The following is a 20,914-nucleotide window of genomic DNA, read 5'->3' on the forward strand; positions in this document are numbered from 1 at the left end:
CTGTTTGTTCTATAGAGACATTCATGCCTCCCTTATCCTTCCATTAGGGATGGGCCCGGAGCGGTCCGGAGGCCATTGAAATAGCCTCCGGACCGGTCAGGTTCGGGTGGGGGGGGTACCTTTAAGAGCGGCGGGAGGGTTTACTTACCCCTCCCGCGGCTTTCCCGCTCTTTCGCCGTAATTGCCAGAGTAATTGGGGCGGCAGGATACCTCCCTGCCGCCGCTTCCCCGACGTTGCTGGGAAAACTCCCAGCAGTCCTTTGCGCGGCATGCGCGCTCATCACAGAGGCACGCACGTCTCTGTGACATGCGCGCATGCCGCGCAAAGGACTGCTGGGAGTTTCCCCAGCAACGTCGGGGAAGGGGCGGCAGGGAGGTATCCTGCCGCCCCAATTACTCTGGCAATTACAGCGAAAGAGCGGGAAAGCCGCGGGAGGGGTAAGTAAACCCTCCAGCCGCTCTTAAAGGTACCCCCCCACCTCAGTGCCGGACCGCAGTTGGCGGTTCCGTGCACACCCCTACCTTCCATTGCTATCTGGGACATTCAAGCCAATTCTGCAGCTCCTGGCTGTTCTCTGACTCTATAGCATTGCCAGGTACTGTGCAGCTGTGATCAGCATTCGTCAGCAGATGGCAGGCAGTGAGTCCTATCAGCCTTAATCTGACCCTTGGTGACTCAGGGTGGGCTCTACAATTGCTCACTCAATACTGATTCAATAGAAAGACTTACGCTCCCCCCCCCTTTTTTTTAACTGCTCCTTATAGCCTTACAGTCTGGCCGTGATCCAGTTTTATTACTTAGGCTTTTATGTATTTCTGTCTTCTCATGTCTTTTAACATCCATTTTTATGCTCCTCTTTTTATGCCTTTTATGATTTTTATTACTTTTCAGGCTTTTATGCCCTCATGCTTCTGGTGTACTTTCTACTATTTTTAGTATTTTTAGTATTATTACGTACCTTAAGTACTGTTCCATATGTAATCTCTTTTTATCCACTCTCATTTTTAACATGTAATCACTCTTATATTTTTATGCTGGATTATGACCATAATAAAGACTGATTGATAGAAGTAAAATGTTTCTTTGTTGGCATACATAAACACCATTAGTCCATTTAGCCCACTATTGTTCACCAAAGTCTTCTAGGTCGTTCTAGCTGGAGATACTATGGATTGAGCCTGGAACCTTCCATAAGCAAAGCATCAATTCCACTATTGAGCCATGGCCTCTCCTCCTAGCCTGGAAGCCCAAAATATTAAATAGCTAAGATTAATACAGCCCTGAGATCAACACACACTGTCTAATCCTTAGAAATACATTTGAAAATGGTCAAGGAGCTCACTCAGGCCATGCCCAATTAAATCCCTAACCTTGCTGATGATGTACTAACCATTTATCCTGTTCTAGGCAACAGTTTGCTGGGTTCCAGGAACCAAGATCAGCATTTGGAGGGGACTGGTTCAGGGCAGGAAACTGACAATGGAACAGGACCATGGCTAGCTCCCAGAGGCGGCTGAGGACTTGGAGAGTTCCACAAACAGTGTGCAAGGCATCCACCAGGGGTTAGGAGAACATTGCTTCAGCAGAGATCTAGTCCCAACTGAGCCTTCAAATAGCTTTGTTCTCCAGCGCCTGTCTCTAGCTTTGCCTCCCCTTACAGGAGTTACCAGAGCTTAAAGAGACAATGCTCTGTTCCCGAGCACTGGCTCCTATGACACTCTATCCAAGCAGAATGGTCCTGGAATGGGACTTCTGAGTCAAGAAGCAATGCAAGGGTATCTCCTTTGGTCATGATGGAGTAGATGAATCCAATGGGCTAGAGTTTTCTACTCTGATTCCTCCCCCGAACTGTTTGTGTTCTTCTGCAACAAAGAGGTTTTCAGAGCCAGGTTCATGGCACAATATTATTTATATATGGCTCAACACACACACACACACACACACACACACACACACACACACACACACACACACACTATTGAACACACACCTAAGGGAGGCTATAACAGTCATGTCTTAATAGGATTTTGATTTTTTTTTTTAATTAATGGGATTTTGATTATTTTTAATTCTAAAAGGTGGCATAGAAATAAAATAAATAAAGGCCCTTTATTCCTCAAAAGAACATCAGAACATGTGAATCATCATGTTTTTAAAAGTATAATTCAATACAAACACAGTTCCAGGCTAGGCAAATTCTGCTGTAATTTAGGAAGAGTCCATTGGTGGCCAGCAGAGTAGGGATGTGCAAAACGATTTGGGTACAAAATGGTTTGTATCTGAACTGGCTGATTTGGGTGATCTGTAGACAAAACAAATCACCCCTGTGTTCAATTGCCCAGATTCGGGTAGAAAACAAATAACCCCAGATTCAGACCCAAAATATTCAGAGATTTGGACCTCCATTTTGTGGCCAAAGTGGGTTGGGTGGCAGTGCCCAACAGTTGGAAGGTACCACCCAAATTTCAAATTGGGCAAGAGGGTGATTTTTAAATAATTTTTGGAGTTGGAGCATCTTTAAGCTTTTTCCCATAGAGAATAAAGGGGGTTTCAACAGCTTTATAGCTCCACGGGGGGGGGGGCAGGGTGGCCCAGAGCAGGTTGTGGTGGGTGGTAATGCCCAATGGGTGCAAGGAAGCTACCACTCATATTTCAAAGAAACTGGGCAAAGAGGTGATCTACCAGAGAATCTACTCTCAGAACACCTCAGACATTGAAAACAACAAAACCCAGTTCCCCATAGGCTTGTGGGTTTGTTGGCATCCTATGTGCATTACACCACCACTGTGGTGCCCCCCACATGGAGTTATGGGGCTGATGAAATCCCCATTATTCCCTATGGGGGGAAAGCTTAAAGATGTGCTTACTTCAGAAAAAAAAAATTAAAAATCACCCCCTTCACCAATTTATTTGAAATCTGGGTGGTAGCAGGTACCCATTGAGGCACTACCACCTGACCCACTCTTCTGCCCTGGAAACCCCTTTTCTGCCCCAAATCTGCCACAAAGACATGCCAACTTAAAAAAAAAAATTTAACACCCCTTTGCCCAAGTTCTTTGAAATATGGTGGTAGCTTCCTTGCACCCATTGGGCACTACCACCCACCAAAACATGCTCTGGGCCACAATGGTGCCCCCCCCCCCGAGTTATAACTAAGGCTGCTGAAATCCCCATTATTCCCTTTGGGGAAAAGCTTAAAGACACATGAACTTCAAAAATTCTTTTAAAATCTCCCTTTTGCCCAATTCCTTTGAAATTCAGGTGGTAGCTTCCACCCACTGGGCACTACCACCCCCCCACCCCACTCTTTTGGCCCCGCGATCTGAATCGATTCAGAAAGTTTGGGTAAAAATATAATCTGGGGTGATTCGAGGGGGCAGATTCGGACCAAAAACAAATCAGGGGTGATTCAATTTGGGTACAAATTGAATTGAAAAAATCAATTTGTGCACATCTCTACTACAGAGAAGTAAGAACCTCCAGATAATTTTTACCTGGCTCAAGGAGGGGGAAAGGATTGTATCTCCATTGTGCCTCCATCAGCAGTGATATCCAATAGGTACCTACCTACTGGTACTCTACCTCTACCTATCTAATCATTATAGAGACTTCAGTGATGTCTGGGGAAAGAATCACATTCCCCCAGGTATAAAGTATTAAAGTTCATGCTGTATTACATACTATAATACTTTAGATTATAAAGTATTATAGTTCATGCAATAGCACCTCAACAGAAGCGCCATTACCTGTACTATGTAAATAAAAATCTCAGCACAGGTAGCTCACTTTGTGCTACCAAAAATACGCTATATTTCTATACCAACTGATGGGAAAACACTTTGTATTCTACTGCTGCAACAGACATTGGTCCCATAAAAGCTGGTGCTGTTGACAGTATTTATTTCAATCAGATAGACACTCTGCCAGCACAAGCAAGTGTGGGATTTCCTTAGCTATCCAAATATATTCCTCTTGGGAAAGTAAAAAATATTCTCTGGAACAAAGGTCATAATCTCTGGCCCGACTAGACACAGGCAGTATAGATGCCATTTCCAAAATGTTCTGCCAGCACAACACCCACTGAGGTTCATCACACTGCAACAGGAAAGAACGTTTAGTACTTTATTTTTCTTATGTCCAAACTGGATGCAACATTAATCACGTCATTCCTCCATACGTGCTTGTTTTTTTAATTGAAAGAGCAGCCACTGGGGAGGGGAGAGGCTGTTGCTAGTGATATCATCTCTTTTTAACCATTTACCATGCACTACAAGCCGGACAAAAATCTCTACTTCACAGCTATTATTTGCTAGGGGTGTGCAATTTGGATTTTCGGTGATTTGGTTCGGGACCTGAACTGAATCACCCCTGTTCTGTTTTGTGCCCGAATATGGGCCACCTGAATCACCCTTGATTCGGTTCAGATTCGGATTTAATCCGAATCCGAATCCGAATCGATTCAGGGGGGAGGGGCCCTGGGGCAAAAAGAGTAGGGTGGGGTGGTAGTGCCTAATGGGTGCAGGCTACCACCCCAATTTCAGGGGGATTAGGCAAAGGGCTGACTTTTGGGGAATTTCTGAAGTTTTCGTGTCTTTGGGGCAGATTGGGGCAGAAAGTGGGGCCTGGGGCAGAATAGTGGGGTGGGGTGGTAGTGCCTAATGGGTGGAGGCTACCACCCCAATTTAAGGGGGATTGGACAAAGGGCTGATTTTTTGGGAATTTTTGAAGTTTTTGTGTCTTTGGGGCAGTTTGGGGGCAGAAAGTGGATCTGCCCCAAAAGAGTGGGGTGGGGTGGTAGTGCCTATTGGGTGGAGGCTACCACCCCAATTTCAGGGGGATTGGGCAGAGGGCTGATTTTTGGGGAATTTTTGAAGTTTTGGTGTCTTTGGGGCAGATTGGGGGCAGAAAGTGGATCTGCCCCAAAAGATTGGGGTGGGCTGGTAGATAGTGCCTAATGGGTGGAGGCTACCATCCGACCCCAGTTTCACCCATCCCCTCAGAAGTTTTTCTGAAGGGATGTTATTCCCTTATTTTCTGAGCTGTGAATTCTCATTCTATGACAGCAAATGAGATTTTTTTCAATTAAACAACTCTAATGACCCCACTTTCACTTTTTCACACTCTCATTTACTAAGAATATGATGAATGGATCAATCTAGCACACTGCACCTTATGAAGAAAAACCTCAGAAACTCACCAAAATTCAGCCCTCTGCCCAATCACTCTGAAATTGGGGATGGGTGGTAGCCTCCACCCATTAGGCACTATCTACCAGCCCAGCCCACTCTTTTGGGGCAGATCCACTTTCTGCCCCCAATCTGCCCCAAAGACACCAAAACTTCAAAAATTCCCAAAAAATCAGCCCTCTGCCCAATCCCCCTGAAATTGAGGTGGTAGCCTCCACCCATTGGGCACTACCACCCCACCCCACTCTTCTGCCCCAGGCCCCACTTTCTGCCCCAAAGACACAAAAACTTCAGAAATTCTGCAAAAATCAGCCCTTTGCCCAATCCCCCTGAAATTGGGGTGGTAGCCTGCACCCATTAGGCACTACCACCCCACCCCACTCTTTTTGCCCAAATCCCATGCTATGCCCCCAAACTGCCCCAAAGTCACTAAAACTTCAAAAATTCCCCAAAAACCGGTCATGAGCCAAATCACCCAAATTTTTTGGCCCCGAGATTCGGGTGATTCGGCTCAGCCCCGAAAAATATCAGGGGGCATCGGGGGTGATTCGGTTCGGCCCCGAATCACCCGAAATTGCTTGTTTCGGGCACAGATCGATCTGTGCCCGAAATTTTTTGCACATCCCTATTATTTGCTTTGGAGGGATGCTACCATTGGCACAAATGGAGGAAAGCCGGTCTTGTGGTAGCAAGAATGAATTGTCCCTATTTGCTAAGCAGGGTCCACCCTGGTTTGTATTTGAATGGGAGACTAAGCGTGTGAGTACTGTAAGATATTTACCTTAGGAGATGGGGCCACTCTAGGAAGAGCATCTGCGTCCTTATATGCAGAAGGTTCCAAGTTCCCTCCCTGGCATCTCCAAGATAGGGCTAAGAGAGACTCCTGCCTGCAACCTTGGAGAAGCTGCTGCCAGTCTGTGTAGACAATACTGAGCTAGATGGAACAATGGTCTGACTCGGTATAAGGCAGCTTCCTATGTAACCTTTTCCACCCAGGATATATTGCAGTTGTGCAGGTGGTGGTGAGGTGTTTCTATTGGGACTGGAATCCCACCATAAGATTTTAAGACTTAACTTGTAGAGCACTGCATGTCTCCCCTGGGGCAATGAAGTCTACTAGTCTAGCAGCCAGTACTCGGTGATTATTCCAGTCCAAGAGAATGATGGGGTTTCAGCCTCTAAGTGTAACTGTTATTTAATGTGTGTGTGTGGGGGGGGGGTCACCTAACTGAAGAAATCTTAGTTAATTAAATTGGTTACACATCCACATATCCTCTCTAATAAAACGCTTGGTGTCCGTCCGTGGACGGACACCAAGCGTGTGTCCGTGCCTCCCTGCCCTGTTCTGCGCCTGTGCGAAGCGCAGGCGCAGAACAGGGCAAGGGAGACATGACGGCGGGCACCCGGTGGCCATCTTGGGCGGCCAGAAGCGGCCGCCCCGAAGAAGCCGGGAATGCGGGGAAGGAGGAGACTGGCCGAGGCGGCGCAGCGCGGCCAAGGCGGCGGTGGAGCCGCGCCGCCGAAGCCGGGCGGGGGGAGGAGGCGACGGGGTAAGCCGGCCGAGGCGGTGGCAGAGCCGCCGCCGAGGCCTGGCGCCGCCGCCGCAGCCAGGCGGCTGCGAGTCCTTGGGGCCCTTGCCCGGCCGGGGAGACCGGCCAGGAATGTGAGGCGGGGGCGGACCGGACCGGCAGCGGCGCCCCCAGAGTCTGCCCAGCCGCCGCCACCGCCCACTCTCCCGCCCTCCCAGCTGCCCAAATACTCCTTCCCCGCTCCCCCCCGCAAATGATTAAGGGCCAAAACGGCCCAGAAGAATGCCTCCGCGGCCGCTGCCATGGCCGCCAACCGCCCTCCCAGCTGGCCGAGACTTCCTTACCCAAAGCAGCCCGCGACAGTCGGGCGATCTAAAATCCATTTTTTGCGAAGAAGAGAGGAGCTCCCGAACAGAGCTCCTCTCTGTGCTAAGCCAATGCCGAAACTGCTGCTATGGACGCAAAGGACGCCTATTGCGTCCTTTGCGTCCATAGCAGCAGTTTGGGCATTGGCTTAGCACAGAGAGGAGCTCTGTTCGGGAGCTCCTCTCTTCTTCACAAAAAATGGATTTTAGATCGCCCGACTGTCGCGGGCTGCTTTGGGTAAGGAAGTCTCGGCCAGCTGGGAGCGCGTGGGGGGGGAGGGGGAGGCCAGAGGAAGTGGGGCGGGGGGGAAACTCTCCCCTACTAGCGCCCGTTATCACAACGGGCCTGAAAACACTAGTAACAAATAATTCTGAAGTATACTTTGTTTTTTTGATTAGGCACATGTGTGTTGTAGGAGCATCCTCTCAACAGACATTCTTTCCAATATAAGAGAAAAGGGGAAATGCCTTGTATTGCTTCTATTAATGGACCACATGTTTCACAGCAGTATGAGGACAGAAGAAGGGCTGTGTACTCTCAGAGAGGCTGAAGGGTAGCTGTGGCGAAGGCTTCTTCTGCAGTTGAGTGCACACAGAGGGGGAGTGGGAAGCGATTTTCACTTCTCGCCCCGCCCTCTAAAAGTCCTTTTTGCTTCCAGCAGTATGTCCCTGAGGAATGTATGACCCTCAGGGACATATTTCTGAAAGCAGAAAGGGGTTTTTGATGGAGGGGAAAGAAGTGAAAATCACTTCTCCCTCTCGATCTCTGTGCACTCAACTGCAGAAGACACCTTTGCCACAGCTACTCTCCAGCCTGTCGGAGAGCATGCAGCCCTTCTTCCACTGTCATACTGTTGTGGAATACGGGGGCCACTGTATATTTTAAGTCTGCCACCAGATTAATGCAAGACCTTTTTGCTCAACTTTTTCCTTAAATTTTTTTTTATCAATCTGTACAATTTATTAATTGAATTTCTCAGCCCTATTAGTATTCTTAAAGGGTGCTGAGCACACACATTAACACTTGTCAGAGATAAAAATTTTTGTAAGAAGTTAGACAGCAAGACCACGTTTATCATAAGTAGCCCCACTGAAATAAAATTAATTTGTCCCATTAATTTCAATGAAGCTATTCATAAGTAACTTTATTTCTGGGTGTCAGCTAGTCTTCCCAAGGTGTGTGATCCTTCACAATTTCCCAAGTCAATGGCAGCTATTACATGAGTTTTTACATTGCTATTCTCATTCCAGTATAGTGGCAATCTAGAGGGGTAAGTATCATTAAATGTTATGGTGATCATTTACCATGAGGAGGGCATTTTTAGTAGCATCCACATGGCAAGTGTAATGTGTGTTTCAGCTCTTTTTGATAATATAGTAGCCAATCAAATTCCACTGTTTGGAGGCCACTTCCAACTAGCAGAACTCCCACGTGCAGCAGAACTTCAGAGCATGTTTCCCAATGTGTGAAAGTTCAATTCTCCTGAAAAAATTAGAATAGCAGGAGGAAGAAGAGTCAAGGAGGATTATGGAAAACACATAATACCTGCAAGGGTCAGGCAGCCCAGGTTTACTTTTGGTAACCTTATTATTTGCACTAAACAAGAATACAAAAAAACAGGCTATGCCCAAGATGAAAAACTGCAGGAAGTATGTCAGAGCTAATTTACAGCAGAAATCAACTCCAGTTTGAGACTGAAGCTTGAAGTGCAACACAAACACCTTCAGTTTAGGACTGCTGCCAGCTGAATGTATTACTAGATTTAGCTAGTGGGCCATCAATTGCCATTCCTGGCTCAGATTAAACTAACATGGACAGAATTCTTGCCCCAGTGAATGGTTGAGCAGAACTTAAAAACTGCAGCATTTTGAAACTGAGTATAGACCTGATTAATCCTTTGAATGGTCTAATCAGGCCTACATTGAGAGCCCCATATAAGAGATGACAAGAAAGATATATTTGTTTGTTTTTGTTCTTAAAGGGATCATTTCTTAGCTACTTGGCTCATTTAATATATATCTTTGTCCTGAATGAATTTACAACTATAATAAAGCTATATTCACGATCGCACATGCAAGCAGGCAGGGGGAGGGGGAGGCAGGGAGAACCTACCTCCCCACCCCCAGACAATTGTGAATATGCTGCTGGGAGTGCGATTCATGATCCCAAATGATACACGCTGCTACAACCAGCGTGGATTTCTAGAGGCCAGGACAATGCATCCTGGCCTCTGGATCTCAAAATGCACTGCACAACAAGTATTGAGGGATGACCCCATGAGTCAGGCATTCTAGGCATCCATCTCTGTGAATGCTTGGGCTGCATGCAACCTGAGCATACATACAAGCCTGTAAAAGGACATGCTTGCACCCTTTAACCCAGGTAAAAGCCCGGGTACAAAACTCAGGCTTGTGGGGGAGGCAGAGCCAGTATCAGGCTTGATCCCAGTACTTCACACGAGCAGCCCTACCCGGGTATGGCTTCCCTAACCTGGATACAGCTGTTTGTGTGCATAGCCTCATTTTGTTCCTAATGAAACATGTAATTACTTTGTGAATGAGAATTAATTTAGCAATATACATAACTTATTTATTTATTTATTTATTTTTATTTATTTATAGGTCGCCCTACTCCCATAGGACTCAGGGCGGCTTACAAACAATAACATACAAAGCAACACAGTTTTATAAAATACAACATACATAACATCATAACCACAACCCCATACAGTACTCATTACAGGACATAATAACTATGGATTACCGGATCACTCTATGACCAGCTATCTCAGTGACCGAACACCCGACGGAACATTTCCGTCTTGCATGCCTTACGGAAAGCCAACAAATCATGGAGAGTTCTGATATTATCCGGGAGACCGTTCCATAGAGCTGGGGCCACCACTGAGAAGGCCCTGGCTCTCGTTGATTGCAGTTTAGTATCCCTAGGGCCCGGGATCACCAAGGTATTACTTGTGGCCGATCTCATGACCTGGCGAGGGACATATCGAACAAGGCGGTCCTGGAGGTATGGAGGGCCCATATCATGTAGGGCTTTAAATATTAAAGTTAATATCTTAAACCTAACCTGGGACTCAGCCCGCAATCAGTGCAGTTGAACGAGGAAAGGTGTCACATGTGCTCACCAAGGCACCTTAGTAAGGACCTTGGCCACTGCATTCTGCACCAGTTGCAATCTCCGAGTTAGGCGTAATGGCAACCTCACATAAAGAGAGCTGCAATAATCTAACCTAGAAGTGACCTTCGCATGGATCACAGTGGCCAAATCTGGAGGAGACAGATAAGGGGCTAGTCGCCGTATTTGGCATAACTGAAAAAAGGCCTTTCGAGCGACCTCCATGATCTGAGCCTCCATATTCAAAGAGGCATCAAGAATCACACCCAGACTCTTCACTGTAGGCTGAAGTATTAAACATCGAGGGTCGGTAATTGGAAACTCTCCCCTGACCTCTTTGGGCCCACTCACAGAACTTCAGTCTTATCTGGATTAAGCCATAGACAACTTTGCTTCAGCCAATCTACGACCGCCTCCAAGCACCTGGTCAGCTGAGCTATGGTGTCCTCAGCCCTGCCATCCATCAGCAGAAAAAGCAGGGTGTCATCCGCATATTGATGGCACCCTAGCAAAAAACTCCTCACCAGCTTTGCTAAAGGCCGCATATAAATATTGAACAGCAAGGGCAAGAGAATAGCCCCCTGAGGGACACCACATGTTAATACATGATGTGAAGACCTCTCATCACCCATAGCTACTCTATAACACTGGCCTTGTAGGAAGGAACACAGCCACAACAAGGCCATGCCTCGAATCCCAGCATCAGCTATGCTGTGGATCAGAATATCATGGTCCACAGTGCCAAACACTGCTGTGAGATCTAACAACAACAGCAGCACCGACCCTCCCTTATCAATCTGACAACGGAGATCATCAGCCAGGGCGACAAGGACAGTTTCAACCCCATGCCCAGGCTGAAACCCAAACTGAAAGGGATCGAGAACCGCTGCATCCTCCAAAAACGTCTGAAGCTGTACTGCTACAGCTCACTCTATCACTTTACATAAAAAAGGCAAATTCGATACCGGGCGGTAGTTAGCTGGTTCTGAGGCATCCAACGATGGCTTCTTCAAAAGTGGCCTAACCAATGCTTCCTTCAGCTCTCCTGGGAAAATCCCCGTCTCCAGGGAAAGATTGATAATATTCCCAAGGGAGGTCTGCAACCCCTCCTGGGCAGCCTTCACCAGCCAGGAGGGGCACGGATCTAGGGAACATGTGGTAGACCTCGTAGCCATCAAAAAAATTTCAACATCGGCCTCCAAAAGTTGATTAAAATTCTCCAAAATTGGCCCGGTAGACGACCATGGAGCCTCCAATTCCTCAATTGCATCAGAGGTAAGTGGAAGCACTTGGCGGAGTGACAAGATTTTGTCCACAAAAATGATACTGTTAACAATGGTCTTTTGCTCAACATGAGCATTTTTTAACATTTTAACATTTGCAACACATTTTCCGCTAAGCGATGTGCATCCCCTCTGTGCTTTTCATCTTAACATTTTGAACTCTCAGGGGCTGAAAAGATCAAGCAATAAAGTTCAACATTTTGATAGATGAGTTGTAAACATGATTTATTTATGTTGCCAGATTAACAAAATATGAAGCCTGTGGAGAGTTCAATATAGTGTTAAGCATCCTCAGCTTAGTTTTAAAAGTGGATTTGACACCTAATGATTGAAACTGTGATGCATCTTCAACCAAACAAACCCAGACTGCTGAGGCACACACATAAAAAGTGAAGACAACAACCAAATTAAGGATGAGAAGTCAACAAGGTTAATAGCCCTTTCCTACTAAATATATACTTTCTGCCCATTTTGAACACATTTGCATTTCTATGAAACAAGACAACTGGTTAATTGGGAGAGTGTGATGCTGGCACACAAGCAAATGCAATTTTAAGTATGTTAACTATACAACTGGAATGGGACAGCTGCAAGAGAAATCTTATGGAATAAGGTTTTTTTAAATAAGACTTCAGGGATTTTTTTTAATATTAAATTGCTTTATAATCCACTTTTTCTTCCAAGAAGAATCTCAAGACAGCACACAGAATACAGATGACATAATATAAAACCTGTACCACCAAATATCAGAACAAAAAATTGGATATCATAAGAACAGATAAATAAGAACAGAACTGTAAAAATGAAAAGCAAGGCTAGAAAGAGATTATAGTTTTTTGAGAGAGTGGAAAGTTGCTTTAAGGAGAGATTTCTGCCAATGGTGTGCATCCTAAGAGTGTCCAAAAATAATAAATACATTTGCTTTCCATTCGTTTTCATTATTAAAGCTTTAATTCATTTCAGAACTCATTCGTTATTTTTTTCTTTCGTTTTGTTAGTCATTACATAGGAACATACAAACATAGGAAGCTGCCATATAATGAGTCAGACCATTGGTCTATCTAGCTCAGTATTGTCTTAACAGACTAGCAGCACTTCTCCATTCATACAGAGGAATGTTTGTTTCTTACATTCCTTTATGTTCCTTTTCTTCTTGCCTAGTTGCTGCAGAAGGCAATGAAGGTCTTCTATGCAGCTGCTTTCTGGTGGCCACCATTTTACTTTCCCACAGTACCCCAGACACAGAATCAATCTAGGACTTGGCAGGGGCGGTGGGGGGGGGAGGATGGCAGCTGCCGCTCGGAGTAATCATGTTGTGGCAGCCATGCAGAGGACACCAGCTGCCTGTCTGACATCCATAAATTGGTAACAAACAGTTGAGAATATGAACCTCATTTGTACCCATTCATTGCACATCACACGATTTAGGAATGAATGCAAAATGAACTCCATGGCTCTTCCTCCAAATATACAACTAAGCCTACCCTAATTCAGGAGCTGGGCACACTCCTGATTTTTGATTGCATATTAGATAAAAACAAGGTTATAGGTGGGGATCTTGATCATCAGTAGGACATAAGAACATAAGAACAGCCCCGCTGGATCGGGCCCAAGGCCCATCTAGTCCAGCATCCTGTTTCACACAGTGACCCACCAGATGTCTCTGGAAGCCTACAGGCAGGAGTTGAGGGCAAGCCCTCTCTCCTGCTGTTACTCCCCAGCAACTGGTACTCAGAGGCATCCTACCTTTGAGGCTGGAGGTGGCCTATAGCCGTCCAACTAGTAGCTGTTGATAGACCTCTCCTCCATGAAGTTATCCAAACCCCTCTTAAAGCCATCCAGGTTGTTGGCTGTCATCACATCTTATTGCAGAGAATTCCACAAGTTGATTATGTGTTGTGTGAAAAAAAATACTTCCATTTGCTGGTTCTAAATTTCCTGGCATTCCAATTCCATGGGATGAACCCTGGTTCTAGTGTTATGGGAGAGGGAGAAGAATTTCTCTCTATCCACTTTCTTCACACCAGGCATGATTTTATAGACATCTATCATGTCTCCCCACAGTCATCTATTTTCTAAACTAAATAGCCCCAGACGTTATAGCCTTGCCTCATAAGAAAGGTGCTCTAGGCCCCTGATCATCTTGGTTGTCCTCTTCTGCACCTTTTCCAGTTCTACAATGTCCTTTTTTAGATGCGGTGACCAGAATTGTACGCAGTACTCCAGGTGTGGCTGCACCATAGTTTTGTATAAGGGCATTATAATATTAGCTGTTTTATTTTCAATCCCCTTCCTAATGATCCCTAGCATGAAACTGGCCTTTTTTACAACTGCCACACATTGAGTTGACACTTTCAACGAGCTGTCCACCACGAACCCAAGATCCCTCTCCCGATCAGTCACCGACAGCTCAGATCCCATCAGCGTATACCTGAAGTTGGGGTTCTTTGTCCCAATGTGCATCACTTTACACTTGCCAACATTGAACCGCATTTGCCACTTTGTCACCCACTCACCCAGTTTGGAGAGATCCTTTTGGAGCTCTTCACAATCTATTTTGGATTTCACTACCCGAAAGAGTTTGGTATCATCTGCAAATTTGGCCACCTCACTGCTTACCCCGGCTTCTAGATCATTTATGAATAAATTAAAAAGCACCAGTCCCAGTACAGAATCCTGGGAGACCCCACTTCTTACTTCCCTCCATTGCGAAAACTCTCCATTTATACCAACCCTTTGTTTCCTGTCTTTCAACCATTTAGTAATCCACACATGTACTTGTCCCCTTATCCCATGACCACTATGTTTCCTCATGAGTCATTGATGAGGAATTCTTTGTCAAAAGCTTTTTGGAAGTCCAGGTATACTATGTCAACTGGATCACCTTGATCCACACACTTGTTGACACTCTCAAAGAACTCGAAAAGGTTGGTCAGGCAAGATTTACCTTTGCGGAACCCATGCTGGTTCACTCCCAGCAGGGCCTGTTCTTCTAGGTGCTTTACAATTTTATCCTTGAGGATGCTTTCCATCCTCAAGAGGAAATGGGCTCAACATCCATGGAAGGGATCCTAACTAAAGGAGCATTTCCCTTTTCCTCAGATCAATGTCCTCCTTCCTCAAGACTTTCACTCTCCCTGACAGCAGAGGAGCTATCAGCCCTGGAGTGAGATGCCTCTACCATGTCCCTGAAGGTCTCATCCACATGCCTCTCCAGATCTGCCACCTTGGCCTTGAGGGAACAAACTTGTTCCCTAAGAGCCAGGAGCTCTTTGCACAGAGCACACACCCATGACTTCTGCCCATGGAGCAAATAGTCATACATGCGACACTTTGTGCCATACACTGGGAAGTGCCCCCTCTCCTGCTGACTTTCTATCTTCATACTGGTTTTGTTGGCTGTTTACAGTATTTAGAGATAGTTTATTAGAAGGATTGGTCTCAGCTGTAATGGTCAGCTATTTAACTGTCCAAACAGCCTTTCTCAAGAATATGAGGAAGGGATTTGTACTTACCTTCTCTTCTCCACCGGGCTCCTTGTGATCACTGGGTCTTGTTCCAGGCTCCCCTGCACACTTCCCGCTAAACTCCTGCAAAACTCCAACGTCCTGTTTGCTATCCCTGTTTGCTATGCTCTCGGGCCCTCACCTCTTATGTAGAGGATAGGCTTCAAACTGAGACACAGGATGTGTCTCAACGGAATGTGGGTCCTCCCACAGCCCTAGCTGACTCCACCCCCTCCAGGTAGAGACAAACAAAAACACTGGAGTTTACTAGCCCTGGCAAATAACACACACAGAGACTAGGACTTATTCCTTACAGAGAAACCAGCCACTCAAAATCTCCCCTCCTCCTGTAAGTTAGTTTGAAGCAGGGAAAGAATGTGGGGTTTCCCACAGCCTGAGCTGAGACAAACAAAAACACTCCAGGCAGGGACAAACAAAAACACTGGAGTTTGCTAGCCCTGGCAAATGCTAGCCTGGGCAAATAACACACACACAGACTAGGACTTATTCCTTACAGAGAAACCAGCCACTCAAAATCTCCCCTCCTCCTGTTAGTTAGTTTGAAGGTGGGAAAGGCTAGATGTTGTTGTTGATTAGAAAAACTTGCTCACCTTCTGAAGCTGCTCCTACTCTTCCCAAAGTAGGCTTCAAACTGAGACACAGGATGTGTCTCAAAGGAATGCGGGGCCTCCCACAGCCCTAGCTGACTCCATCCCCTCCAGGCAGGGACAAACAAAAACACTGGAGTTTGCTATCCCTGGCAAATCACACACACAGAGGAAAAGCATCTGCTACCCAGATGCCATCCCCAGATTCTGAATGAGGTAGGCAAAAAAGCCCTCCCTACCCAGCTGGGCCTTGACTGATGAACAAGCTCACCGCCTCTGACCTTGTTTTTAACTATGTAAATATGTAATAAAAAATAAAGAGCATATCCAGTTACTGAACTAGGGTAGGGGGTTCTCAAAGCCTCTTCTGCCTCACTGACTGTTCCGAATGCTGGTGAAATGGAACACCCGCTCCTAGAATTCCACACAGCCAGACGACAGCTCCCATCCAGGGGCTCCCTCAGTGTGTGAACCAAATCCAGTCTCAGGCCCTGCCCATCTGGGCAACTACTCTGAGCAAGGCAATACCTGTGCTCACTCATCCTTTGTGACAAAGGATTCTGGTGTGTACCTCTTAGAGTGCACAAGGGCAGGCACTTTGGGTAACAAAATATCTTGGGCTAGTCCTACAGTTTTTGTCTGGGGTTTATTTCATCCCATCTAATTTTACAGAACATATGTGATACCAGGTCTGCACCAACAAGGCAACCATAATTCCATAACAAAAATTTGTAGTCTTCTCCCCTGACCCATCCTAATTTTATGATAGATTAAAATTGGGGAAACATTACTGAAGTTGAAGACTAATTTTGCTTTAAAACAATCACTGCTATCACATAGAGAACCAGTAAAACATTTCTTATAATAGACAAGAACATAGTTTGTCAACTTCCTAACAGACAGTTGGTTATATATTTGGAGGAAGAGTCAATACATATGAAAAATATATAGAGAAGTTGCATTAATAAAACAAAGTGACATCACTCTCATGCGTGTTTACTCAGAAGCAATCCATTATTTGGAAGTAAGTGCTTAATGGAGCTTAATCCTTGGTAAATGTGCACAGGACTGCAACCTTAGACTGCTTTACATATTTGATATTGTGTATGTTTTTTAAATTTTTAATTATATTTGTATTTTTGTATTCCAATTTAATGTTTTTATTGTGTAACATTTATAGTCTCAATAATATGGCCTGTATTTGCTAGGTGAAGACAGAGGAGCATTCCAATGATCCTGCTCTGGCAGCGGTCAATGAAAGACTGAGGAAGGGTTGGGTGTGATCATATAGAACCTATGTTTTCCGGCTCTTTTTTCCTTTTATGGTGAAGCTTTGGAATGTTTGGAACCTGGTCTCTGCACAAGCGCATAACCTAAGTGTGAATGCACAGAGACCACGAAGAAATAAATTTATATTCAAGCAAGAGTAAGGGTTGTTTCAATATATACATCACTGTGAATATCCGAGATTTAGTGAATGCTGACAGTTCTATATGAATTTAGTGAGCATCCAAAAATACTTTTAGATTTCAGCAGTTCTTAGATGACTACCAGTGAAGACTGAGTATCAACATTTATCATTTTACCTCTAACTATTTAAATATTCACAAGATTGGTCTGCTATTATCAACATGCAAATATTTATTGTAAAATACACATACTGATTTGGCTTTAAAACAGTAAATATCATTTATCAAAAAATTTTATACTATCAAATTAAATAGAGTATGCAAAAGATCTGAACAATAGTATATCTTAATCCCTAATGGGGGTGGGGGGGAGAGAAATTCAAACAATCACCTAGATTTATGTTTTATTTAACTAGATAAAATGTCTCCTATACGATGAAGTCAATACAGACTTCGGATTACACTTACCAAGCCATCCTGATCCAGAGTTAGGGATGCACATGTCTGTCTCAGCACTGGGCAACACAAATCCAACCACAAAAACCTCTACCCCATCAGCCATTAGTGCCATTCCAAGGACAAAGAAGAGGGCCCACTGAAAACGCCCATGTCCACATTCTTGAATGATTAGCTCATATTGCTGTGCTAGTTCTTCTTCATCAGCTTTTCTCTCTGTCTCCAGTTCATGACGATCCTTGAAGTTATCTTGTGTTGGGTGTCCTAAAGCTGCTATCCCATCCTTGTTCTGTGCTGCATTTGGGATTCCCTGATATTCTCCCTCATAAATCTCATCATCGTCATCATGTCCTTCAGTTGCTTCACTTGATCCTTCATCTTCATTTGCTTCACCATCATAATCTCCTCCTTGGGTATAATACTCACCATTATTTTCTTCTTCAGCTTGAAATCTGTCATAAGATCTTTGCGTATATCCATCTTGAGCTTTGTCTGCAGTTTTATTCACCTTCTTCACTGCCTGCTTCTTCACCTCCTTGGCAATGTCGTGAGCCCCTCTCACTAATGAAGCCCTATCTTCCATCTCATAAGCTCGATCCATCTTGTGTTAATCGAGGTGTGACTGAACTGATTCTGCGTGGAAGAGCTGTTGTGTGCTAGAGAGCAGCAGCAGGAGACTTCAAGACACATTCAGTTTTAACACAATATCTGGAGAAGGAGAAAGAGATACAATACTTAAGTTTTATTCATTCTTCAAATAATTACAGAACTTGAGGAGAGTGAGGGGTCTAGTCCGAGCCCTGCCCAATGGGCAGGACTATCCACACACCCCACAGATTAATCACACTATTCTGACCAGAATGCACCACAAGCAGAGAGCTGGTGCACTGCAGAAAAGCTCCTGCAGAGAAAATAACTCTAGATGACACAAAAGATTCAAAACAGCATGCTAAAAAAGCGGAAGGCAAAAAACTTCTAGGGCAGGGTTTCTTAACCTTGGGTCCCCAGATGTTGTTGGACTACAACTCCCATCATCCCCAGCTAGGGATGTGCACAGAACTGGGCAGGAGAAGTTCAAAGGCAGGGGGGTTGACTTTAAGGGTGGGAGAGGGTGCACTTAAAGCAATTTAAAACCACAATTCTAGTTAAAAAGCTATTAGCAACTTGTTGTGCTTGCTTAAAATATGAGGCACCTATTACAGCCCTGAGAATTCTTCTCTGGTTTGGATTTTAAACAGAGCTGGAGAAGTCAGTGACTTCCTCCATCCCTGCCACACCCACACTGCCAAACACATACTTGTTTTCCTTCCTTCTGGCTGCTTCAGAGTAGGGATGTGCACGAACCGGTTTGGAGGCCATGTTGGAGGCCCCCGAACCGGTTCCGAACCGGACCAGTCCGGCACTGAGGGAGGGGTCTACCTTTAAGGGCGGGGGGTGGACTTACCCCTCCCACCGCTCTTCCCCCTCCGGCGCTGCATTTTAGATTGAAGTTTTTGGGGCGGCAGCGTTCCTCCCTGCCGCCCCTGCCCCCGTTGTTGCCCGGAAGTCACAGTAATACGAGCACGCATGCGCCCGTCGCGGCGTGCGCGCACCTGTCGCCGCCGTGCACGCGCGCGCCGCATACGTCACACGCACGCTGCGTGTGACGTATGTGGCGCGCGCGCACGGCGGTGACAGGCGCATGCGCGCCGCAACGGACGCATGCGTGCTGATATTACTGTGACTTCCGGGCAACAACGGGGGCAGGGGCGGCAGGGAGGAACGCTGCCGCCCCAAAAACTTCAATCTAAAATGCAGCGCCGGAGGGGGAAGAACGGTGGGAGGGGTAAGTTCTACCCCCCCGTGCCCTTAATGGTAGACCCCCCTCAGTGCTGGACCGCACCGCGGTGGTTCCGTGCACACCACTAATTCAGAGGGAGAGAACGTTTACCTCCTCCCCACTCTGATGCCTGCCTCAAAGCCAGAGCAGCATGCAACCAGAGCAAGGAGAAGGGAAAAAGCTCTCCTTTCCTTCCACCTCTTCTAGAATAGCAGCAGCAAGCAAAGTAAAAAGATAGGTGGGACAAAGGAAGTCAATTTGGTGGTGAGCAGATAGATGGGGGATGGATTGAACCCTACCATATGCCCGATGATGCCATCAGGATGCGACAGGCTTGGATTTGGTTAATAGTGCTCAAATTCAGAAAGAGACCAAACTTTGGAGGGAAATCATTCAGTTTTCCAAATCCAATTATGACGTTAACTGAGTGGAGGGGAGAGGAGAGTCACACCATGACCAATTATGATCACTATATGTAGCACTTTTCACATGTTCACTGAGCATGAGGAGGGGGGATGGGATTACACTGCTTTCCCCACTCCTGTCCTCCATATTTTTATCCAAAGATGTAGGTATAGCTTATATAAGATGCATATGCTAAAGCTCTTTTGCATCACAAACACTCAGCAAAACCTGGGAGGATCCCTGATGACACATGCAAAGTCCACACATGGGGCCTATTCAGGACTTCGGCTGCACACACAGAAATTTTATTTATTATTTATTTAAAATATGTATACCCCACCCCTCCAGTACACTACTGCTCAGGGCGGCTGAAAACAATAAAAAGATACAATGTAAAATAAAACTAATAGAATTAACCAAATTAAGTAAACAAGTTAAAAGTCAGGCTAAAACCTCAATCAGAATTAAACAAATTAAAAAGTTATTTTAAAAGATAAAAATTAAGAATTGTTATAAACTAAAAACTAAAGAAACTATCAAATATAACCAAAGATGGAACATTAAAAAGCCTCTTTAAAAATGTGTGTCTTTTAGTAGTTTTTTTAAAAACACTGAGGGTGGGAGCATGGTGAAGCTCTTCAGGAAGGGTGTCCCAAAGCCAAGGAGCCACAACCGAAAAGGCCATCTCTCTAGTTCCCACCAACTAATCTCTGTTAGTGTCACGGCCTGAGATGATGAGTGAATGGCCCTGGTAGGTTCATATGGGCAAATGTGATCTGACAGGTACCCCGGCCCCAAACCTTGTAGAGCTTTAAAGATCAAAACCAGCATCTTGAATCTAACCCGGAAGCAGACCAGTAACCAATGAAGCTGCCACAGGATGGGAATGACACTCATGAAGCAACTTGCACCCATGAGCATCCTTGCAGCACCATTCTGGACCACCTGAAGCTTCCGAACCGTCTCCAACAGCAGCCCCACGTAGAAGTTGCACCCATGAAACAACTTCATGAGTGCAAGTTGCTTCAGTCTAATCTGGATGTTACCAAAGCATGAGTGACTGAGGTCAGGTCTGACTTCTCCAAGTAGGGTTGCAGCTGGTGTATCAACCGTAGCTAATAAAAGGCACTTCTGCACACCACTGCCCACCTCTGTTGCCAGATTTGGCTTTTTTTTAAGCCAAATTTTGGGTTATGGCCTATTTGACTCAC

At 45.5% G+C, this 20,914-nt stretch overlaps 1 protein-coding gene across 4 annotated transcripts in view; it reads right to left on the minus strand.

Moving 5' to 3' along the window:
- The window catches only part of SV2C (synaptic vesicle glycoprotein 2C), a 247,434-nt gene that overhangs the window by 125,808 nt on the left and 100,712 nt on the right, over positions 1-20,914 (minus strand). For all 4 annotated transcript variants that reach the window (XM_053293614.1, XM_053293612.1, XM_053293611.1 and 1 more), the window contains one exon: positions 17,492-18,187. In XM_053293614.1, the coding sequence (XP_053149589.1) occupies positions 17,492-18,080 (589 nt within the window). In that variant the 5' untranslated portion in view covers positions 18,081-18,187. The remainder of the gene's footprint in view (positions 1-17,491; positions 18,188-20,914) is intronic.

Source organism: Hemicordylus capensis, chromosome 2 (genome assembly GCF_027244095.1).
Source record: "Hemicordylus capensis ecotype Gifberg chromosome 2, rHemCap1.1.pri, whole genome shotgun sequence".
Taxonomy (NCBI): domain Eukaryota; kingdom Metazoa; phylum Chordata; class Lepidosauria; order Squamata; family Cordylidae; genus Hemicordylus; species Hemicordylus capensis.